Source organism: Lytechinus variegatus, chromosome 5, assembly GCF_018143015.1.
Source record: "Lytechinus variegatus isolate NC3 chromosome 5, Lvar_3.0, whole genome shotgun sequence".
Lineage (NCBI taxonomy): Eukaryota > Metazoa > Echinodermata > Echinoidea > Temnopleuroida > Toxopneustidae > Lytechinus > Lytechinus variegatus.
The window spans coordinates 11263450-11289413 of NC_054744.1; the positions used below are offsets into that span (position 1 = coordinate 11263450).

General features: G+C 36.4%; 1 protein-coding gene across 2 annotated transcripts; it reads left to right on the forward strand.

Moving 5' to 3' along the window:
- LOC121415325 lies at positions 1-25597 on the forward strand. Of its 2 annotated transcripts, none has more exons than XM_041608510.1 (11): positions 1-198; positions 872-976; positions 2018-2188; positions 8833-8959; positions 9801-10007; positions 18462-18557; positions 19417-19640; positions 20732-20903; positions 21722-21973; positions 22171-22338; positions 22643-25597. In XM_041608510.1, exons 2-11 carry the CDS (start codon positions 905-907, stop codon positions 25546-25548), a joined length of 4395 nt encoding a protein of 1464 aa, XP_041464444.1. In that variant the 5' UTR covers positions 1-198; positions 872-904; the 3' UTR covers positions 25549-25597. The 2 variants fall into 2 exon arrangements, with proteins under 2 accessions (XP_041464444.1, XP_041464443.1); XM_041608509.1 differs by having other exon boundaries at positions 2-251.
- The last annotated feature ends 367 nt before the right edge of the window (positions 25598-25964 follow it).

Genomic DNA, 25964 nt, shown 5'->3' on the forward strand with positions numbered 1-25964 from the left:
GGACCCTAGGGTCCATGATGAAACACAGGCAGCGCGCGCTATCTGCTAGCTGATGCCGTTCACTACATTGCACGGTTACGGTTTGCCCCGGGAACCTCGACACTGTGGTGTGTTGTGTTCGGTCTGCATATCTACGTACGGTACGCACCGCTGTGCTACGTGTGTCTAAGAAAAAATGTAAACAGTCAGATGACAGGAGTAAGTACTTTGGTTCTACGTTAAAACACAAGTTTTTAGACGTGTTCAAAGCGGTAAGATCATAGCTAATAATTAGTTTTTTTCCTGTTGTGCTGACTGTTAACTAGATCAGTGTCGTAGTGTAAGTGTAACTGTATTCTGTAAATTGCGGTTTGACTCTGACTTTCCTGCTAACGTTAATAATAGTTAGGCCGGTAAATGCTATTTATTGTTAGCCTACGGTACGGTACTGTGACTGTGTCTGAGTGTGACTGACAGTTTTCAAATCAGGCCTTCATGGAGTTTTCATGTGGAGATGTTTAATTTTTTAATAATTCGTTTTTTTTTTGTTGACATACCATATTGGCATTGTTGTCATGGTTGTTGTGTGTGATTCTGACCCAGGCCAGGGAGCTATTAAAACAATATTAAATTAGAGGGGAAAAAAATAAATCATACACTTACCTCGATTACAATTTATATCTGTGTATGGATTAAGGTCTGTCGTGACACAGAATCCCAACTTCGAGGCACAAACTGGACCCTAAAAAAAGAGGAAAAGTTGGACCTCTACATACAGTAAATGTCGCGTTCGTTTGGATTGTTGATTGATGATGAATTGTCATCCAACAAGAATATACCATGATTTTTGTGTTGTACTGATGTACAATCACATGTTTATTTGTTGTTGCAGGGTTAGAAGTTTTCACTTGATGCACTTTTCAAAATGGCTGCATCAAATGATGCAGTTCAACATGGAGGAAAGTGGACATTGATTGATAAAGAGGGAAACGTCCAGGTAAGTTTTAACGCTTGTTAGGGTGCATATCGGATTGACCCATCCCTTTAGATCTACAGCTAAGGCTAAGTCGGTCCTACCTACATGTAACTAAGCAGTGAAGTTGTATCCCAAACACAGGATGAAAACTTGATTTGACTAGGACCAGGGTCATTGGGTGATTACAAGTCCGGTGTTGGCCTTGGTGTTGGTGTTGAAATTTGGATTGCTTCCCCTGGCTCCAAAACTTATTCAGAGTTTGCAAAACTGATCCAGTTCACATTATTAACACCTCAACAACTAATGACTTACTTTTCAGGACCATCTTCATTTTATGTTCGGTGTTAAAATCGTGTAAAAATTGACCTAACACCAACACCAATAGGTCAACACCGTACTTGAAATCACCCATTATATGGTTCCATGACATTCGCTCTGCCGACAGTTGCTATTAACCCTAATCTGCATTAAGCCAAACATAAATCTTCACGTCCTCAATGAAGTAAACCCTAATCCTTATCGTTACACTAAACCCAATACTGTATTAGAATCCTTACTCTAACCCTGTGCCCTCTCAGATAGTAATACCGGAGCCAAGGCCGCAGGAGCAAATGTCTTGTCGCCCAATATACAGGCAACAGATACCACCATTAACGCAAGAATCCCTCTGTCTCGGGATAAGGTTTTAAAGTTTGATACAAAAATTTTATAAACAATTAACTCCAGGCCAGGGAAAGTTTTGATGATAAATTTGAAACTGAAACTGGAATAAGAAATGTGAGACTGAAGATCAATATGTGAGTCATATGACTGAAATTTGAGTCCTTTGATTGGTAAAGATGGAATGCTCTCATGAATATTTCATCCCAGCCCAATAGCAGTTTAGTGAACAAGTGAATTGAATCTGATTGAATCAGCTGGAAAGAATATATCAATCACAGAATTTACTCTCGGGAAGGATAATGCTCTGAATAAAAGAATCACCTGTAAGGATTTCTTTTCCTGCGACCTGCTGGCTTTTCTTTCTCTATTAAAATTTACCTTCTCTTTTCTAAAATTCAGGGTTCTGACAGTGACATTGGCTCTGTGTCTTCATCAGACTGTGTGGCAGTGGAAGAGGATTCTGTCTCCTACCATGCTAAGAGGTCTAATAATAGCAGGAGCAGCACTGCTAACAGTGTATCAGGCAGCCCTCCAAAGAATCAGATAGAACATTCCCCAGATCAGCCGCAGGTAAGAAAAAAAGAAATTATAACTGGTATTGTAAATATTTCATAATGATGAAAGTGATGAGGATGTTGGTGATGATGAGGGTGGTGGTGATGGTATGATGATGATGATAACGATGTGGATAATTGGATGTTATGATGATCGATAAGGATGGTGACGATGTTGGTGATGACAATGGCGATGCTGGAGATGATAATGATGGATATGATTGTGATGATGATACCGGTATTACTAATGATGATGAACTGTACATGTAGATGGAGTTGATGACAATGATTAGTTGATGATGAAGATAATAGTGGTAGTGATGACGATGACAATGATGGATACTGTACATGTAATAATGGTGATGGACGATGATTATATTAATGATGAATTAGATGATGATCGTTGAAGGAGATGATGGTAATGAAGGAGATGAAGTTCATGAATATATCATGGATATCATGATAGTGATGTTTATGAATATGTTGGTCTTTAAGATGATGGTGGTGTGTATGATATTTTTGTCTCACCTGCATAGCAGAGTGAGACCACATGTATAGGCGCCGCTTTACCGACGACGGCGGCGGCGGCGTCAACATCAAATCTTAACCTGAGGTTAAGTTTTTGAAATGACATCATAACTTAGAAAGTATATGGACCTAGTTCATGAAACTTGGCCATAAGTTTAATCAAGTATTACTGAACATCCTATTAGAATTTCATGTCACATGACCAAGGTCAAAGGTCATTTAGGGTCAATGAACTTGACCATGTTGGAGGAACCAACATCGAAATCTTAACCTGAGGTTAAGTTTTTGAAATGTCATCATAACTTAGAAAATATATGGACCTAGTTCATGAAACTTGGACATAAGGTTAATCAAGTATCACTGAACATCCTGCATGAGTTTCACGTCACATGACCAAGGTCAAAGGTCATTTAGGGTCAATGAACTTTGGCCGAATGGGGATATCTGTTGAATTGCCATCATAACTTTGAAAGTTTATGGATCTGATTTATGAAACTTGGACATAATAGTAATCAAGCATCACTGAACATTTTGTGCAAGTTTCAGGTCTCATGATTAAGGTCAAAGGTCATTTAGGGTCAATGAACTTTGGCCGAATCGGGGGTATCTGTTGAATTACCATCATAACTTTGAAAGTTTATTGGTCTAGTTCGTTAAACTTGGACATAATAGTAATCAAGCATCACTGAACATCCTGTGCGCATTTCAGGTCACATGACCAAGGTCAATGAACTTTGGCCGAACTGGGTGTATCTGTTGAATTACCATCATAACTTTGAAAGTTTATGGATCTGATTCATGAAACTTGTACATAAGAGTAATCAAGTATCACTGAACATCCTGTGCGAGTTTCAGGTCACATGATCGAGGTCAAAGGTCATGTAAGGTCAATGAACTTTGGCCATGTTGGGGTTTTTTGTTGAATAACCATCATATCTCTGTAAGTTTATTGGTCTAGTTCATAAAAAGTGGACATAAGAGTAACCATGTATCACTGAACATCTTGTGCGAGTTAGAGTAGTTTTCAAAGTCAGCACTGCTGCTATATTGAACCGCGTGATGCAGGTGAGACGGCCAGAGGCATTCCACTTGTTTGTAGGACTGCAAGTCTTATCAAAATGTGTTACTATTGTATGTATGATTTACCTTATATACGGTTACACAATCAGTATAATAATAGAGATATCTCCATGGTCAGGAAGGCATTTTTCAAGCATCCATCAGAATATGGCTTGTAGATAGTTGGTGAAACAAATGAATAATTTCAAGGCTGAGACTAAATAAGTGCTGGTAGGTCACAATGTATTGAATGGACGTGGTATTCAAATACAGAATTAAATTGATTGTGTCAGAAATGGGTATTATTTTCAATGCCTTCATAATTCTTGTGATAACAAATATATATCAAATTCCATTGTCTCAAAACTGAAATACCACAAGACCCTTTTTGTTATCTTTTACATTGTACCCCTGTCCAAGCATTAAACATGTGAATCACCTGTTTCTGCCTGTTTAATACTGTATGCACAAATCACAAACTCTAAATCAGTTATTGTATTTTCTGATGCTGGTGAAGTTTAAAATAGAGGGGGAATTTACCTAGCATCATGATCTGTACAAAGTATGTGCCGGGGGGGGGGGGGGGAATCTAAAGAACTGACTAAAAGGGTAAAGTATGGGGTCTTGGGAAGTAAATGTTGAAAAACAGTGTATATATTATCTGAACATGCTTATCCTGTATAAAGATTTTTAAATAAATAAATAAATAAATAAACATGTTCCTTGCAGTGTGAAAAACAGGAACAGAACGGGACCACGGCACTGTAGGTAGAACGCTGTGTATGCGCCAACCACACGTGGAGCGGCTACTAGTTATACATGTATGTAGGGAGTTGTGAAGCTGTACATGTATGTGCATCTCTCGCATGCGGTGCTCGCGCTTGAAAACTTTGGCAGGGCTGGGGAACTGAGATGTCTCATAACAGTGTCTTGCGAGCGGGGCTGGGCGGCTTCTGAACTGAAATTTTGTCATTCGGAGTATCTAGAGAACTGAAAGATAGGTCTGAAAAAGGGGGTCATCAAAGTGGCACGTCCCTGTACCACCAATATATGTGAGTGCCCCCAGCCCCCCCCCTGGTATGTACCATGTTTCGAGAGATTTGAGATTGGGCTAGATTTTGAAAAGACTATAATTTCAAGCACTGCAATTTTTCCAAATCCTGCTGATAAGTTTCTTTACACTCTGTATGTAAATTGTGTTCTTGTTTTTTTTTGTATTTATAATTGAATTCACATTAATGTACCCGTGCATGTAATTCTACAGAAATTCATGAAAACATGCATAATGAAAGGTTTCGTTTAATCTAGGTTTTTTTTTTTTAGGATAAATGATTGTCGGGTTTTATGGTAGACTTTGTACAGTCAGCTAGCTGTCTTTTCTTAAATGTGATCTTTACCCCCCACACCTATATTGCTGACATTCATGTATGGAGGATTTCTGTACAGGTCATTTTCAAACAAAAGTGGACATGGGGGTGAAAATTAAAACTTTCAGACAGAAATCATTAGGCTTCAATGTTTTTTGAAACTAGACATCTTAAAGTATATTTTTCCATTTCATTTACATAAAATTATTAATTATGTCTTGAGATACAGTGAATTTTATGCAAGGGAAATTAAATGTTACAAAATGTTGATTTTTGCATTAAAATTCACATATTGCCTATCACAATATAAAATTTGTATTAGAAGCGCATTTGTTGGCAAGATACAAGCTGTGTATTGTATCTAACTCCTAAATAGCAAAAAAAATTCTGTGAAGTGTTTTTCTGAAAAAAATTGGGTTTCGAAGTTTTCAAAACTGGTTGTCGTGTCACTCACGTTTTAAATGCAAAAAGTTTTCTAGAGCTGTGTATTCTGAAAATTAATTTATCCCAGTACTGGAGCAAATACAGTTTATCTGTACCTTATTGTATATAAAGTAACTTGGTGCAATGTGTTAAGGTAAAGCTAAAATTAACTGTTAAAGTTGTGTCGTGTCACTCACAATGTCGTGTCACTCACAAAATGTCGTGTCACTCACGGTATTATATTGTGTATAAAAAAGGATATCCAGTAATTTTTGAAGTGTTTTACCAGGGATACAGTCAGAATGTTGTTCCTGACATCATTTAGGCCTATTCTAGGCTAATAATTTCCTCCATCTTCCTAATTTTACTCCTTTTTATGGAAATATTGAATTTGACATTGAGTTCATCTATTTTCTCTCCTCTCCGTGGTTGCCTTGGTTTAAAAAATCCTGACAATTTTCCATTGGTGTGAAGACTTGGATCCTAATTCATATTTTGGTGTACATGTATCAAGAGAAAAACCACTATACTTTAGCAATGGACATACAATGCATAAAGGGTTGGTGATGGTGATGGTTCAAGTCATACCTAGGTATTACTCGAACATTCTCTGTCTCCATTTACAGAAATGAGCAGAAAGTTCACCTTTCTTTTGAGCAATGTTATTTCTTTGTTATACTCATAGCTAGAAAAGTCAGGGATCCTTTTTTGAAATTTGCAGAAATTTTAGTGGTAAATTAGTGTACATGAGATATAAGAGATCACCATGAACACCAAAATTTTTTTCAAATTTGGAAAAGAAAATATTTTTATTTTCCTTCTGATTGATTAAATCAACCTTTTCATTTGCCATAAAGCTTGTATTCCAGGACATGAAATAAACAAATTTGCAAGATAACATAAACATTTCAGGTGAGAATGTACTAAAATTTGATAGAACATTTTGGATATTGCTTGAAGCAGCTACATGCCAAGTTCAAAATCATTATTTGTTCGGCCACCATTCCTACCACTAGTGATTAACTACATGTAGGGTCTGAACAGCAAACTACTGTAAGCGGGCCGATGTGTGTTCAGAGCAGATTTGCATTTACACATATTCATTCAACAAAATGATGCATGTTCATGTAGGTCCCAACAAGTCCCAACTGAGAACGCATTTTGATTTGAGCAACTTTGATGGGTTGCCATGTACCAGTAGATCAATTTTTTTTTTTTTGGGGGGGGGGAACCCTGATAAGATCAGAGCTGGACCTCGAGGGGAAAAAGCTATTGAGGTATGTGGTTGGGATGCTGAATTTGTTTTAGTGTGACATCCAAGGGCTTAGTTTTGGAAAGGCTAATGACTTGTAGTTGTTATGTAATAGTAGCAGACTGCAAGAATCAGGTAGTGGCTTTCCCTGGATTCCTGTGGTATGGTATATGATCAAATAATTAGCAATGAAAAGGCGCTTACAAGATTCCAGCTAAAAGCATAGCTCTGAATTTTGGTACAGTGCCTACATGTGCCTTGGGAGGGTCCACATACAAGCAGTGTTCAGGAGAAAACCTATGCTTGTTGAGTTGAATTCCCAAGTTTCTCAAGGATTTGCTGATAGTCCATCTGAAGTGTGCAGCAACATGATTGTGGTTTGGTACCAAAAAAGACATTGAAACTGCCATGTCCTATTTGGACAATGTAATCCAATATTTCATGAAAGAGGAGTCATACATGACATCATTGGCTACCAGACCATGCCAGATGATGTGAGTGACTATTGAGAATACCTTTCTTACAAGGAAAAATTATTCCATCCGTTGTGGATGCTGAATTGTATAAACCCGTAAACTTTCATATACAGATAGGGAGAAAGAGTTAAAGTTTTGAATGATATTAGGCCACAAAAAGAATGTTTGAGTTGATGTCAATGCCAAGACCTCATAACACCTCCTTCAAGTGCCCCCTCCTCTAAAGAGGAGAGTGGTAGAAGCCCTAGTGTGACAATGTGGTATGGTATAGGGAATGTGAGTTAATGGGCAAATATGACCATAAACCAAGAATAAAACATCAGGATGACATATTATGAACTTTAAAGAAAGCAGTTATTATGTAATCAAGCTTGTTTTTTGGTTAATGGTATTTTACTCTTCTACATCATGCAAAAAATACTTTCAATGTTGAGATAAATGTTGTATTTTTGCACTTGTCGTGTCACTCACGTTTTGGATGTCGTGTCACTCACGGTATATAGGAGGGTACCATTTTCCATAAAGAAGGTTTGATTGATTTTGACTATATGTGTTAGATAGGTACACTATTTATGTCCATTTACTGGTACTCACAGTACTTCATGACAACTACTTGGGCACGAATCCAACCATATGTGTTAGTGGTCAGAAACCCATGTCCAAAATTTGTCGTGTCACTCACGCACCGTTTTTTAATCATATCTACTAAACAAATTGTTGAATTCAAATCAAACTCGTAGTGGCCCATGCCAGTCCTACATTGTATATAATATAGTAGTCATGATTGATTCATAACCTTTAAGTTTGAAGATATGAGCCCTTGAACCTCTCCGATTGTCGTGTCACTCACGTTTGAAAATGACCAACAGTGAGCCTGCAAAGTCATGAGATATTTTATACATGTATTACTCATTCTGTCTCGGTCTGAGTTGATTCCAGGCTTGTAATTGTAGGCTACATGTGCATGTATATATACATATGTAGATTCATTGCAATCGTAGACAGAGATTTGTGTACCGGTATTTAATATTTTTTTCAAAACAAAATTGTTAATGCATTTCATGTATAGGCCTAATGTTCTACATGTACATTCATGTTTTTCATTTGTATACATGTGCAGTCTGTATCAAGTAACATGAAAATTTCTTGTGTGGAATGAATTATTACTTAAGATGAATGTCTTTCATGTGAAAAAAAACTCATGAATAAAGGAACTTAATTTTGCTTCCATGAAGAGTGGAGTACATTTACAGGAACAAGTAAAGGCATGTACATATTTATGCATTTACATAAGTGGTTGTTGTTGTTGTTGATGATGATGATGAATACAATAAGGATCTTTCTCCCCCTCCTATAATTTACATATTGTATGAGAGATATTGATAACTGGCCTTTGTGAGAATATCACATGAGAGAAATTATTTATGATAAAGGATGTAATATTTTTAGAGCATTGCCTAAAGACATACTGATATCCATTCATTTGATAATTTTGACTCTCTGTTCTCAATTCCAGCTGAAGCCAATTATTCTTTTTTGTTCCATTGTTGTTTAGAATGTACCATCTTCATCATGGTTGGGTGGGTTTTGGACGCAAGGCAGGTCCCAAGCTAATTCAAACCCTCAGCTCAATCATTCTACAGAGGATGAATCTGAGCCACATATGTTCCAGCAAGAGAAAGGTAAATTATACAGTACATGGGCCAGACTAATTCTGTTATGATTTTAGTTTCAAAATGTTTTGAAAATGTGTTCGTCTTTATTCAAGGGGGGGGGGGGAGGGGGGCATACATGTATATGTGTGTCATAGTGATGTCACCCATTACTAAAAGTTTTATATTGATTGATTAAAAAATGTCATTAGATAAAGCAGGTACATGTAGGCCCATGATGCAGTGATCAAAGCCTCCCTTAAAAAAATAGTTCACAAGACTAAAAAGAAAATAAAAGAATAGCAAAGAAAATAATATAGGGATATGATTGAATTTATTCAGGTCTCTATTAATAATTTTCAACTTATTTAGTATTGTTTCAGCCAAGGCAACTTGTAAGTCCTTGAACAACAGTAAGAGTTCACATTATTTGGGTCAATAAAACACTTCTATAGCCCAGAACAATAGATTTGTTTCAAGAAACCTAATGTTAGTGCCTTTCAGAGTTTTAAAGTGAGTCAAAGAATGATACCTTGTCGGCTGACACTGTAGGGGAGACCGGGGTTAGTTGGAACATGGGGTAAGTTGAAACATTGTTATTTTCTTTAATGCCTGTAAAGTAAATTTATGCAATACTGCCCTCAATTTATTGTTATCAATAATACAACTGTTTAATATCAATAACAATAAATTGAGGGCAGTATTGCATAAATTTACTTTACAGGCGTTAAAGAATATTACAATGTTTCAACTTACCCCATGTTCCAACTAACCCCGGTCTCCCCTAAAGCAGGTCAACAGAATAAACTGGTACAAGCATGTAGCACACCATTGTAATGGCAATCTTTTTTGTAATTTTTTTTGTTTTCAGATACTGTAGACACAGATTCTCTTGAAAGCATAGAGGTCTTATCTATGCCAAGTGATAATCATACAGACACAGACATCCATCTTAATGATCAACATGATGATACTCCCTCTACCATTGACCTCCTGGGAGCAGTAGGAACAGACTGGAATCCTCACGGCGATGTCGCCAAGCCAGTGTTTTCAACCAATTGCATCTCACCAATGGAAGGTAAGGTCTCATAGATTAAATCCATGTTCTAGTTTCAAGCCAGAGCTTGATGAGATGATCAGCTGACTGTTCTTGAATTCTTTTATTCATGTTGATTCTAACACTTTGTCTCGCCTGTAATGCAGAGCAAGACTATGGGCAGCGCTTTTCCGATGGCAGTGGCGTCGTCAACTTTGAAATCTTAAACAAAGGTTAAGTATTTGAAATGTCATCATAACTTAGAAAGTATATTTAACTATATGGGCAGCCCTATTGGAAACACATGAAATGATGTAGTTTTTGTACAGTGTATTCATACTGTATGATTTTAAATTCAGTCGTACATTTTATGTACTGCATTGCAAGCATTGGGAGTGTTTGAGTTACCCTAAGCATTCCTTGAGATAAAACTTATGATTATTATTCATATACCGTATATTTGCTCTGCCTCAACTGTCTAATGATAGAGCTGTTGTTTTATCAGTGTTTGATTGATAATTGCACAGCTGTTCAGAAAAAACAGATGCATTTTCTGATTTCTGAGAGGAAAGCAGGGCCGTCGCCAGGGGGGGTGCGGAGGGTGCGAACGCACCCCCCTTCAGAACCAAAAAAAAAAAAAATTAAAAATTAAAAAAAAAAAAAACAACCGGAGGGGGGGGTAGGGATACTTGAGGGCTCTTTTGAAAAAGATCTGGCCGGCGGGCTATATAACTGCATGAAATTGAGTTAATACGTTGTTTTTTGTGTTTTTTTTTTCATAAAAAGCACCCCCCCTAGAAAAAAGCTGGTGACGGCCCTGGAAAGGGGTATGAAGAGAAAAGTGTGAAGAGGGAAATGGATAGCCATGTAAAGAGGAGAGAGAGAGAGAAAGAGGGGGCGGGGGCTGCAAATGTTATGAAATAAAGGAAGGGAAATTGAGCTATGGATAATTTACAAACTACATACATGTGGAGATGTACTTGTGATATTCATACAGATTTCAAGCATTCGTTCAATAATTGAGGATGTATTTTTATTGCAATTCTTAGAATGATCTGTAAAAAAAAGTATAAATAGAAGTGGTCATGCGTCATGAGGTCGCCCCCTTTTGCGTTACATGGTGATTTTTGCTTTCGCGACGCACTTTCAACTTCAGAAACCTTTATCTGACAAAGTATACACCCTATGATAGCAAAAGTATACATTTTCTGAAAGGAAATTGCACAAGGAATCCAAATCTGCACTAAAAAATAGCATTAGGTGTAAGGCAACAGTTTTACATGGACTTGAATAGGGAAATTCTGATATTTTTTTTAATCTCATGGTTTTTGTTATAAAATTTTGTGTAGTCCCCCTATGACAAAAATAATGCTATATTATGACAGAACACATTCAGACCTTTCTAACAATATAGTCAGGCAGCATATGTCATCTATTTCGAAAAATTGGCTAAGTCTGATTTTTCACTTTTATGTGATTGACGACATCACAAGGAACAACTTTCAACTTGGTGACAAATTTCTAATGGTCATCTTGACCATGTGAGGGGTCAAAATGGAGTCAATAGGGGTCAATTATTGAAATTGCCCCGATCGTATTGAGTCATACATCAAATTGTTTGTCTGGTTATACTGAACATATTTACACAATCATATACTCTTGACCTCCCGTTAAAAAGTTATGACCGGAAATGTCAAGAGGTCAACGAACTTTCGTTACATTGTATATTATATGGCAAATTACACTGAAGGTGATAAAAGCTAATATTTTCGTGTTTTTTCTTTCTTTTTTGCATGTGTGTACTTTTTATTTTTTATTTTAATAAGTTCATCTTCAGAGGTTGTTATCCAGAAGATATTAAGGGTCAAGACAAGGTCAGGGAAAGGTCAAAAGGTCAACAAACTTTCATTGGTATCCAAAATACACTAAAAGCGGTTTGAATCTTAGAAGTAGGTTCTTCATTTTGAAAAGTCTCTAAGAAGACATTATCCATTAGATAAAAAGGAGGTTAAATGTGCTCATTTAGGAACAAAATAGATTCCGGTAAACAGTGATAGACGTCGAATAGTTTAGTGTGGTATTATGGTTTATTGTAGGAATACCTTGAAACGACTTGACAAAACCTATAAAAATCGTATCATCTTCATGATGTTATAAGTGCAACCAGCTCTTTCTGAGTTTCTTGATTTAGGAATTCAATTCAAGTTCTTTTCATTTCCAATTTACCGGTCTTTGATATGAAAAGAAACATTTTATCCATTTGCTTTGTACAGAATATTTCAATCAACAGAAAATAGTGTAATGTCCTGGGGTATATGTGTAATACTATGCTAATAAACACATCGATTGATCAGTGCTCCCAACTCCAAAGAAAGATGCCTAACATCTTATTTGACTTAACTTACGAATAAGATAATGAGGTTAGGATTGAGGATGATTATGATAAGTTGGGCTCCAATTGTTCCTTGATTAATTGGAATGAGTGACGGTTATATTATTTCTAACAAAGAGGCAACATTTTGCAGGCATGCTCATTGTAGTTGTTAGTCATGTCCATTATGCTGATGTGATATATTCTGACCATTACTCGATTTCTGGAGCCAAAAATGACTGCACAATATTTCTGATTGTGCTGTCATTAACACGGCTTTAGGCCTACTATTTTATCAAGTGTTTTATCAAGTTTTTTTTTCCAGAGCATACAACGTGAATCTAAACTTAATACCTGTTCTCACGATAGTGATATGCATAGATGCTGATTGTTCTTTTGTCGTGTTTTTCCTACTTGGTGAACTACCTGGATGTTGCCAGAAAGAATAATCACAAATGTCATTGAAGTAAACCACGGCCATGCCGCAGCGGGCGGGGGTGGCAGCTGCCCCCAGAAATTGTGAAAACTTGCATTTTTCTTTACTGAAAGATACATAATAATTGACCGAAAGTATGCACGAAATCTATAAATTTCTCTTTACAATTATGCAAAAACGGCCCCGATGATTAGCTCAGAACAGCACAGCACCAGAAATGTGTAGTCCTTCTTGACTCCAGAGATCGAAATGGTCAGAATATATCACATCAGCATAATTGACATACACGACTACAATACGCATGCCTGCATGATGTTTCCTCTTTGTCAGAAATAATATAACCGTCACACATTTGAATTAATTAAGGAGCAATTAGAGCCCAACTTATCATATCATCCTCAATCCAAACCTCATAATCTTATTCTTAAGTTAATCCAAATGAAATGTTATGCATCTTTCTTAGGAGCTGGGAGCACTGGTCAATCGATATTTATTCTGTTAACATAGTATTACACTTATACCCTACTACAATACAATAATTTCTGTTGATTGAAATATTCTGACAAAGCAATGAAGGAAATGTTTCTTTACATATCAAAGACTAGTAATTGAAAATCAATTGAACTTAAATTAAATTCCTTAAAAAAAGAGAAACTCGGAAAGAGCTGGTTGCACTTAATACATCATGAAGATGATAAGATTTTAAGGGCATAAGGGTTTGTCAAGTTGTTTCAAGGTATTCCTGCAATACCATGATACCACACTAAATGCATTCGACGTCTATCTCTGTTAATCTATTTTGTTCCTATATTAGCCCCTTAATATATTTAATGTCTAAGATACTTCTAGGATTCTAGTCGCTTTTAGTGTATTTTAGCTACATGTTGACCTTTTGACCTTTCCCTGACCTTGTCTTGACCCTAATATCTTATGGATAAGGACCTCTGAAACGTATTAAAATCGAAAATAAAAAAAGTACAAACATGCACACACACAAAAAAAAAAAAAACGGAAAATAGCTTTCTTAACACCTTCAGTGTGATTTGCCATATATACAATGTAACGAAAGTTCGTTGACCTTTTGCTTTTTCCGGTCATAACTTTTTAACGAGAGGTCAAGAGTATATGATTGTGTCCTTTTTTTTGTTCAGTATAACCAGACAAACAATTCAATGTATAACTCGACACAATTGGGGCAATTCCAAAAATTGACCCCTCACACGGTCAAGATGGCCATTAGAAATTTGTCACCAAGTTGAAAGTTGTTCCTTGTGATGTCACCAATCACATAAAAGTGAAATATCAGACTTTGCCAATTTGTCGAAGTAGCCGGTAAATCATGACATATGCTGCCTGACTAATATATAATTGTGTAGGGTTCATGTTCAATTAATGATCTGAAAATTGACCCTGACTTTAGCCCCCAAAAATCATGCGTTTCAGGAATCGTTTACTATATATCAGGTGTTATAATCCTTGCAATACCAACATTTGTTGGGTTATCTTTGCCTTGTACATCAGAATTTATAAGTTATTAACATTTTAAAAGGAATTGATGGTACATGTAGGTACATAAACAATTCAAAGGAAAAGTAACAATTGAAATGTAAGTTACACAATTTGCTTACTGAGGCTCTTATTACAATGATCTGCCAAGTGATGATGACATGCAAGAGACAATGTCTATAGGTTCAGGAGTAAAGACTGAAACAAGTTTGCAGATGCTGTATGTACAAACATACTTAAATTTATATGACTACTGCAGCTTCATGAAAGAAGTTTCTAAAGTGCAATTGCACACATTATATCCACATAGTCTGTGTTTGATAGTTTAAAGCCATGGCAGGTTTTGATGAGTTCAAAGCCAAAATATAGTATGCAGTCCTTTGGTATGATAGCATTTGAGGTAGGTTACATGTATGTCCATTTGACCATTTCACACAGACACTTATTGTATAATGTCAGTGTGTGAATTTAGTGAAATATGTATACATGAATGTGTAATAAGACATCAGTGAAGATGTACAAACTTGGTGCTTTTAAGAAAATAATGCTAAACCTTCTAAAATTCGTAACACATTTTCTGGATGTTTGAACCTCATTGACCTTTGTCAGTTAATAATTTGGATGATTTTCCTTGTACTGAGCAGTATTTTCATCCCCTCAGAATTGTAGGAAGTGTTTTTTTTTAGTAATCGATGCAAGTTTAGTGCTAACAATAACTGTCATTCAAATATGTGTTAATCTGGAAGAAATGTCAAAATTAAGACATTGCAAATTTATCAGATTTTTATGTTTCAACCTTATCACACAGGTCTATGACATGGCCAAACCTACTTTTCAATCATTAGACAGTAAAGAAGAGTATGTTAGCTTTAATTTGATACCATGTTTGTATGTTTAGGCTAAGTTTTGACAAAAATATTGATGTTTTCCCAAAAATTGCACCAAAAATTGCGTTTTCCCATTGACTTTGTACAGGCGGCACCGCTTCTGGGGCGCCGCTTCCGGCACCACCCCTCATCACCTCTGGTGTCCTGACTTTTGAGAGCTATAACTCAAGTTCCATAAAGTCTACAGCAATGAAACTTTCCAGGGTATTGCCTTTATTAATTCAACTTTAAAATGATACTAAATTTGTTGGAATAGCCTCTATGGTTTTGAAAATAATTAAAGGATAAGTCCACTCCAACAAAAATTTTATTTGAATAAAAAGAGAAAAATTCAACAAGCATAACACTGAAAATTTCATCAAAATCGGATGTAAAATAAGAAAGTTATGGCATTTTAAAGTTTCGCTTCATTTCACAAAACAGTTATATGACATCTCGGTCAGTATGCAAATGAGGAACTGATGACATCACTCACTCACTATTTCTTTTGTTTTTTATTATATGAAATTTGAAATTTTTTTATTTTCTTGTCATTGTCATGTGAAATGAAGTTTCATTCCTCCCTGAACACGTGGAATTCCATTATTTTAACATTATGTGCTTCAGGCAAGGAGGTCCTAATTGTCAAATTCATAAAAATTGAAATATTGTATATTTCAAACAATAAAAAACAAAAGAAATAGTGAGTGAGTGACATCATCGACTCTCTCATTTGGATGTAACTGGCTCGTTCATATAACTATTTTGTTAAAAATAAGGGAAACTTTGAAATGTCATAACTTTCTTATTTTACACCCGATTTTATAAAAATTTTCAGCATTGTGTTTGTCTGATTTTTCTCTATTGATTCAAATCAACATTTTTCTGAGGTGGACTTGACCTTTAAGAATTACTATAGCACGAAGCCAAAGTGTGTAACAGCACCACCCTTTTTGGGGGGCGAGCTCATGACGCATGACCAAATCCAGTTCAGTCATTCAAGGATATTGCACAACTACCTTTAGTCATAGATGATGAAATCTGAGGTCAAGATTGCAAAATATTTTGTTCAGAGAACTTTGTCTAAAAGGAAAATTCATATTCCTGTACAATATGTACAGTATATTTTTGTCTCACCTGCATAGCAGAGTGAGAAGTATAAGCGCTGCTTTTCCAAAGGTGGCGGCGGTGTCAAGATTAAGTTTTTGAAATAACATCCTAACTTTACATGTAGAAAGTGTATGGACCTACATGTAGTTCATGAAACTTGGACATAAGGTCAATCAAGTATTACTGAATATCTTGCCAAAGTTTCAGATCATGACCAAGGTCAAATGTCATTTAGGGTCAATGAACTTTGACCATGTTGGTGGTAGGCCTATTTGTTGAATTACCATCATAACTGAGTTTTTAAGGATCTGGTTCATAAAAGCATGGAGTAATCAAGTATCACTGAACATCCTTTGCGAGTTTCAGGTCTCATGACCAAGGTCAATAAACTTGCCACATTGGGGGTATTTGTTGAATTACCATCATAACTGAAAGTAATTTTTTTCTAGTTTATAAAACTTGGACATTAGAGTAATCAAGTATCACTGAAAATTCTGTGCTAGTTTTATGTTACATGACCAAAGCTAAATTTCATTGAACTTTAGCCATGTTGTAGGTACATGTAATTTTCAAATTGCTGTCATAACTTTGGAAGTTTATAGGTATAGTTTAAGAAATATGTACATTTGGTCATTTAGGATCAGTGAAGGTAGTATTATATCATTATATGAAAGGTGTTTTTTTTAATAATTATTTTATACATGTTGTAGTTTTCAAAGTCAGCACTGCTACTATATTGAATTGCGTAATGCAGGTGAGACTGCCAGAGGTGCTCCATTTGTTAACATAATTAATTTCTATGAGCTTTGAATATTCAACTAGACAAAAAAAATTACAAGTAAGTCCTCAAAGTGGAGATTGATGTAAATATGTGGGTTCATATTTTCAAAGATGCTGAAAATTATAATAAGTAGAAAACTCAACCATGCTACATGTACTTGTAAAATTTCATGTTGTGGAAATGTGAGTTACTCTTGTCTTTTTGAAAGCTCTTAATATTTGATATCAAGTTTCCACTTCATATAATATTACATGCTAGTGAATGAGAAAGAAAATGGTTGGTTACTCTGCTCATAATTGAGCAAACATTTCAAGAGAGATAGGTAAATGTCAGCTACTCTGTAAGTTTGGGTATATTGTAGAATGTATGATTACTCTATTCACCAACAACATGTGTCAAGAGGCTGCTTTAAAGTGCAAAATAATACCCTTTGTTTGGAGTACATCCCTTATTATATTACATGTAGCTTTTCTTCTGTGTTGCCAACTTGCCATATTTTTAAAACAATTTTTCAAAAATATATAATACCTTACTTTGATTTTTCTTGATGCATGATGAGAAAAGTAAATATCAAACTGAAATACTTTTATTAAAGTCGTTGACAGATCTAATGTTGATTTTTTTTTTCATTTTCATTACTAAACATGAATATGCAAAAGAGCCCTCACAGGCCCCTTCCTCCTTGAGATCTCGTCCGTCGTCCGTGTGGTTGTGCCGAAAATTGGCACGCAGTTTGTCTGGGACATAATCAACAAATTGTGTAGTAACTTTTTTAATGCAAATTACTATTATTTGATTATGCATAATTTAGCAAACTTTTTCCACTAATTCTCTGAATAAATCTTGGAATGTCCTGATTTCTGGTGGAGAAACTCTCTGTGGTGTTCTTTTATAGCAAATGTACGTGGAAGAATTTGCGATATAAAATTTCTCATGTTTTATAATGTTTTTTTTGCAATTTCTAATGAGGTACATGTAGACCTCTATTTCTTTGTTTTTCGACCTGTTTTTTTTTTCACTTTTTCCCCATGAACTTTGTAGGGGATTCTTTTGAGATCATAAACAGCATAAAATAAATCCATTTAGACTAGCAGAAGTAACAATAATCATACATTTATGATTTTTGGTTGAAAACACGATTTGCATTGACTTTGTAAACAAAATCATATTTGTACTTTAATACAAAATATTGCTTGGTTTCGGAACTGTGTACATGTACCTGGGCATCACAAATTTGGTCTCAAAAGATGGGCAAGACTTTAAAAAAAAAATTCTTGGAACCAATGGGATTTGAACCTCTCATGTACCGATTTCCATTCAGCGGCTCTAATTATTGGGCCATCACTGGTCCACGCCACAGTCATGACATGTACCTCTAACAGATGTGTTTATGTAAAATACCTTTTTTTTTATATTCGGTTTCCAGGTTCAACACAGTCATCGCGTGTTGAAGATTTAGCTGCATCTTCAAATTCATCTCAGTTAGATTTCTTGATGGTGGATAACTGTGGACCAAAGAATGGTAAGACTTTTGGCCAAAAAGTACAGAAAAGTAATTTGATTACATTTCTATAAAAAAAATTGATGTACATGTACTGTTTGTTAGTGGCAAGCAAAGTTGCAAGTTTTGGCACAATTTTCGGGAATATTGAAATTTGAAACGGCATATTTTTTCATTCATAAATTTTTTTGATTTGAATAGAACTACTGATTTTCTATAATCTATTCAATTAGAAACTTGATGAAGTTTATTATTCTAGATGGGGGTGTTTCACAAAGAGGTAGATTTGACTTTATATTTTTATTTTTTTATGTTATTCGTCTTCTTTACCCAGGGTAGCCTGTTCAATGGTTTAGATAAACTGTTGTCAACCAGGGCCCTGCACATACATAAACAATCAAAAGAACACACTATATACAACACATATGAAGTCGCCATTGTTACACTGCAATACGATTAGAGAGAAATGATTTTAGTACTTGAAAAAGGAAGCAGTATTGACAGGAAAACAAGGAAAAATTGATATGTCATTCTTAAGCGCCAATGTGCACATAGTTTATAAACACATATTCTCATTGATGAATGCATGATAGTGCGTATTCCTTGGGCTTAATATGATTAGCATGTTGAGCATTATTACCCAAATCACGGTTTGGAATTACATTGCAACTTTGAAGTAACTCTTTATGTGATGGCAGATGATGTAATGTCACACACAAAATGTAATCAGAAATTTTGAGCATCCCATCTGGCACTTCATCTTCAGGTTTACACCCTAACAAAGAAATCTTGTATCATTTAAAATTAACAGTCTTTGCAACCGCTCCTCTTAAATACTGTACTGTGTTTATCAACCCAATTTTTGATACAATTTCTCTAGCTCCATATGATTCTGTTGAGGCAGCTTCCAATGAATCTTCAAGAGGTGCCATTGTTGATGAGGAGGATCAGATGGAGCGGTCTATTGGTATTGCAGGACCTCTACCCATGATGCCATCAGGGCAGCTCCCGATGTCTTCTGTCTCAGTGGATAACATACCTAGAGGTGTAGAGGCTGGGGATTCCCCCAGGAGAGCTCAGTCAGAAGGATGCATTACACAGCAGGTTAGTTCATCTATGAATTTTCCGCATACATTCGTAATTCCGAAGCTTCGTTATTCCGAAGGTTCGGATATTCTGATGGTTCGTTATTCCGAAGGTTCGTAAGTCCGAAAACAAAATGAGATTTGTAATTCTGAAGGTTCGTTAGTCCGAAAACGTAATGATTAACGAACCTTATTTTGTTTTCTGACTAGCGAACCTTCGGAATATCGAACCTTCGGAATAACGAACCTTCAGAATAACGCCACAAATGTTCGGATTAAGAACCCTTTTATGTTTTCGGATTAACGAACATCGAGGTATAGGCAATTTGCGAGTGTCGGAATTACGAACCTTCGGAATAAAGAACCTTCGGAATTACGAAGTGTAACCGATTCTTCTTAACACCATGACCACTAGCTCAAACATACTGTTTAGAGCATAACCAAATTTGAGGAATTTATTTCATTATCAGGGGCACGTTTCACAAAGACTTTGCCTTTATTTTTTTTACTACCATAAAAACCTTGATTGTGATAAATTGCTGAGCCCTGTTACTACCATAGACGCCACAATGGCAGTTATCATAGTTGTTTACTCTTCATGAAACAGACCCCTGAAGTCTTGTTTGTGCATGAGTTAGAAGTTTACTTACTATGTCAATCACATTTGACTGGTTGTAGAACACCTGATGAGCGGCCTTTATTGTTTCTGTTTTGGAAAGGTGTTGCCGAGTCTTGAACCACCTGCTGAAACATATTTATACGTACAAAGTCAGCTGAATAGTAGGGGCATGCCCCAATGCCCTTCCAAACAGTTCAGGTGGGTGTTTCATAAAGCTGTTCGTAAAGTTACGCACAACTTAACGCATGACTGGAATATGTTCTTAGGTCCTATATCAATTACATAGGGATATCACACAGCACAAGAAAGGATCACCAGTTGTGCGTACAGTCATTCGTATCTTACGAACAGCTTTATGAAATACCCACCAGGTCTGTTTTTCTTATATTGTTATTTTAAGAACCTATATTATGTAAGAAAATATATTGCCCTAACTACCCATAAAATGACTTCCAGCTTCACGTTTAACATGTTTTGATTCATTGATACAGTCCGAAGGTTCCTCTGGGGTTGGTGTACCCATAATGACCCAGCGATGGCCGACAGAGGATGGTGGCTTCTTACTGGTTCAGCAGTTCCGTGGTGATGGAGAGCCGGCTATGTCAAGGTCATCTAGCTTCTCTGATCTCTCCTCAAGCTTCTCATACCCCGGTGTGAGGCGTAGTAAGTTCTATCTCCTATAATTTCTCATCCTGTAGGATGTGTTCATGACCCATGTTGTCCGGGGTCCGTTGCATGTTGGGGATTCTGTCTGACCAAATATTGCCCTTAGCAAGTCACCAGGGGAGCATTTCATAAACAATTTTCTCCAACAAGTCAGATTTGACAGCTTTCCTTGATTAGCTGAGAGGTACTGGTACTATGGTAACTGTCAGATAAAATGGGACTTATCAGATGAAACATCTGTCAAGTCCTATCATGAAACATTTCCTGATCCTCTGTTATCCATTACTTGATTTAGCCATATTTTTGTTTCAGTTATTTTATTTTATTTATTTATTTATTTACTTATTCATTTATTTATTTACTTATTTATTCTTTCTTTCATTCACTCATTCATTCATTTATATATTTATTTATTCATTCATTCATTTATTTATTTTAATTTTTTTTAGGGGGGGAGGGATCTTGGGCCACTCTAGTCTGCAGGATTCAATATTACTGAAATAAAAGAAAGGTCATCTCCAGAAATTGTTCTGATGCAATGTGGTCTTAGATCAAATAAATATGCATTGAATGTTTATGATCAATTGTATTGTGTGCACATGATTTGCCAATAAGTTACAGTTACAATCATTAATAATTCTATTTTGGGCCTTGTGAAATTTACAATATTTTCCATTCATAATCAAGCATTAAGACCCTGAATAAATCCAAACTCCTTTGCTTACATGCCCATTTATAATCAAAGGGTTATCAGTTGCTACAAGAATTGTAACAGAATGAAAACATCCTTTTTTTTCTGATTCTCCTCGTCCCAGGAATACCCTCGAACAGTAATTCAAGCCTCCAGCATCAGAGCAGCGAATCGTCCAGCTCCTCCAGTGAGACCTCCCATTACAACAGTGATACATCCAATGATGCCCTCCCGGCTAACATGACGGTCAGTGGTATCAAACCCGGTATCCGGCAGTATCTTCATCGACGGGATGAGAGCCTCAACAGCAAACTCAACATGGCAGCGGTGATCATCATCACTGCAGCCTTTGCTCTTGTATTGGGACATTATATAGGTATGAAAGTATTCTCTATTATATTCTTGTCATCCTTTTGATAATGTATGTGGGAATAGAACAAATGTAAAATGTATTACTAAAGTGCTATTCATATTGCTAATGTACTGTAACTTCAATAGGGAGCCCTTTTCAAGTTAATTATCAATTGTTAATACTGACCTAAAACTACATAATCCTCTATCTTTGATATCCAGGATCTATGCAGGCGACATCACACCACCTTGGTATAGAAGCTGGTCAGGTCTGGAGACTGCGTTCCCTCCAGGATCAGTTGGTTACCTGTCTTGATAAGACCAAGACCTTACTGAGAGGAGCCAAAGGATCGACTGGAAACTCACTTGTCAAAGCCACTGGTACTCAGGGTATGTACAGATGCTTCCTAATTGTGCAATATTATTAAATATTCAACTTTTTGCACATCCACCATTTCAGTTCATGAACTGCTCAAGCTATGATAATTTAAGAACATTACATGTACAACCTTCCATGTGAACTAGAAAACAAAGATTATTATTTTTGGGAATGTCCCACATGTAGGGGTTCAAACACTTTTTATGGAATTGCCCAGATATGACTTTCAACTTTACAACGTTTAACGTTTATCTTTAAAGAGTGTGTGATCACATGAATTTGAAATCAGTTATGGATTTTTTATCATTTTAACAGATTCTCAACCACCTTCAGGGTTACCAACCCCATCAGATGAGTTGATCCAACACTCAGGTCTGGATGGTCCTTTATCATGCTCAGCTTGTACCCGAGGGAACCAGCCCGAAGATCGCTACTCAGAGTTCTGCAACACACAATGTAAACATGATGACAGAGACCTTCAAGACCCTACATCAAACAGTAGTGATGTGTCAGATAATGGTTTAGTGTTAAGTCCTATTGGTAGTGATTCTCCTAATGTTAATAATGTTGGAAATGTTACAAGTGGAGCTACAGCTGATGTCCATACTGCTACCCAAGTAGGTGAACCAGGTTCACAAGCAACAGATACAGTTATCAAGTCATTGATTGGGGATGATGGTGAAATGGTTACAGAGGTAGATAAAGATCTTCCTCTTCCAGAAGGAGAACCAGTTGATTCTGATGAAACTGAGAGAAGTATATCAGAAGATGAACTATCTTCAGATGATAAACACGCCTTGGAAGTTGGAGACGAAGAAGTGACAGAAGAGCCTCAAGAAGTTGTCACAGAAATTGAAATTATTGAAGATGATTTTGTTGATGAGATGAAGTATGCAAACACAGATGAACATGCAGAGAATGATGAGTTAGAGTCTGGAGGCATGGAAATGGAGGATTTTCAAAATAAACAGGAGTTGGAAGACCCAGGGAATCAAAATCCACAAAACGAAGAAGATGAGGAATTCTCTGATTTCGAGGAATCCCAGTATTCTGGTTCATCAAGCAGTTCTACCAAGGACACTGATTTTGACTCACACGAAGACACACAAGACCCACAGGATGATTTCATGGGACAGCTTTCGTCCAAGTTAAGCGACTCATGGTCCATTCTCAGAAACTTCACTTCCGACCTGGTGGGTTCTGCTGCGAACCTTTCTGTGAACAATGTCACCACCCAACTCAAGGAAAATGTTGAAACCCTGAGGCATCAGATCAAGGACGCTGTTTCCACTCTTCAAAAATCAAACATTACCTCTCATATGAAGGACAATGTTCACAGCATTGGAGAGCATTTGAAGGATGCTGTGTCTAGCATCAAGGAGGGAAACTTCAGCCGTACAGTCAAAGATGCCATGCAGGATCTTGGCGGCAAGGTTCAGGAAGTTGTCTCTGATGTTAAAGAATCGAATATTACATCCCAAATCAAGCAAGGTTTGCAGGGCTTAGGTGAAAATATTCAAGGAGCCTTTTCAAGCATCAAAGAGAATGGTGGTGAACTTAAGAAGCCATTCAAGAAGGCAATGAAAGCTATGAAAAATCTGATGAGGGGTAAACCTATCAATGGTGAAACAGACAAAGGTGAAGAAAATAATGGACGAACCCAGAAGAAGCCTTACAATGATAAAAAGAAGGGAAAATTACATAAAAAGTCATCAAAGTCATCAAAAAAAATCAGGAAACAAAACTTAAATAAGAAAGAGGCAACAAGGAATAAAGCAAAGGGAGAACGGAAAAAGAGCAAGGAGTTTCAACATGGTAAAAAGCAGATGGATGGAAGAAATAAAAAGACAAACAAAATGCAAATTAATAGAAACAAAGTTAGAACCAAGAATCAACAAAAACATGTAAAGAATGTCAAGTCGGATGAGCATGAAGACTTAAAACGTGAAAGACATGGCAAGTCAAATGATCACCAAGAGAAACCTCCATCTGATCAGGTTAACAAAGATACTGTAAAAGAGAAACAAAACAAGAGAAATGATAAAGAATTGTTTAATAAAAAAAATGGCAAGAAAGGCAATTCAAAGAATACTGATAGGAATGAGGAGAAACCAAACAACAGAAAGGCCTATTCAAAGAATAGTGTTCCGTCAAGAAACATTGATATCAGGGTATCGGAAAAAATGGTTGATATGAAGTTTGAGTCAGACAAGCTAAATGATCAGGAAGTATTTAAAACAGATGAACAGTTACAGAAGGAAGATTTATTCGATGAGAAGAAAGAGGAAAAGCGAAAATATGAATCTAAAGAAAAGGTCAATCTTGATCAAGACTCTCAGTGGGAAGAAAGCCATAACCAAGAAAGACACGATGACTATGGTCAAAGACATCAAGAGAAGGAATCTAGAAATGACTATCAGGACAAGGAAGATGATAAGCACAGATTTGAGGACATAGAGTGGGAAGATATCTTCGAGAGTTTTGATGTCCGTTGCTTTGGGGTCCATGACTGCTTGAGGAAGCACAGAGAAGCTGCTGTAAAGTTATATGAGGAGCTTCTGGACTATGAAAATTGGCTAACCAAGCGCTGTTATAAGAAACATCTTGATGAACTCAAAGACTTCATGGAAGAGCTGGAAGAATTTCTGGCAGAACCGTTTTTGACAGACGAAGACCTAGAAGAGCTCATGGAAGACTTTGAGGACATGGCTGAAGACATTGAGGAAGCAACAACCAAGAACTTTTGGAAGTGGATGAAGTCGTGGACTCCTCGCCACAAAGGAGAGGAGTCATCCTTCAAACGAGGATCAAAGGAGAAACCTTTGAAAGAAGACAAAGAGAAAACATTGACTGTAACACTTGATTTGAACCAAATATTTAACTTCTCACAAATTGGTGGTGATGATGCTTCTTCTGAATCGAAAGACCACAGGAGACATGCAGGATATGGCTACCAAAGCAATGATGACTGGTTCATTCGTAGAATGCAAGACAGAGAGAACAACAGGGACACAAAGGATCTAAAAGGAATGCCAGTTGATCAACAACTTGAATCGAATAGCAATTGGTATGACCATTGGATGCAAGGAAGGGAAGAAGGTCGCACTGGTATGACCGTTTGGGACCTTTATCAATGGTTTTCAAAAAGACAGGCCTTGAGGCATGAATGGCGACTCCATGAAATGGATGACAAGTCCAACTGGTTTCTGAGGCGACCATAAAGATCAGTATATGCATAAAGTGGTTACTAGTATGCCAAGTGTACCAGAATTGTATGTACTTTCTCTTCAAATTGTTGATAAGTTTATTTTCTTATGTGGAGAATGATACCAAATTGTTGAATTTGGTAAAGAAAAAAAGAAGTTGAAGGCAAATTACTTCAGATCCACCTCTCTCCTTTTTTCGGACACTTCAGATGATAATAGATAATTATTATTATGCTGTCGTGCATTATGGTTCTTCAAAGAAGAAAAAAGAAACATTTCTTTGATATATATTTCAAAATCAATATAATATTCTTTTTGTAGAATAATTGCCAACTATCTCACTATCCTTTTTATCAATGTTGATTGATAGTAACAATTGCAGTTTGTGCCAGACTTTTTTTTTTACTGTGAAGCTCATTTAGATGAAAAGT

Bases quoted from the DNA above. Each gene is read 5' to 3' on its own strand.
- LOC121415325 (XM_041608510.1), top strand. From the start codon at position 905: ATGGCTGCATCAAATGATGCAGTTCAACATGGAGGAAAGTGGACATTG. The intron at 977-2,017 runs GTAAGTTTTAAC...TCTAAAATTCAG, and splicing joins ATAAAGAGGGAAACGTCCAG to GGTTCTGACAGTGACATTGG. The intron at 18,558-19,416 runs GTAAGACTTTTG...CAATTTCTCTAG, and splicing joins TAACTGTGGACCAAAGAATG to CTCCATATGATTCTGTTGAG.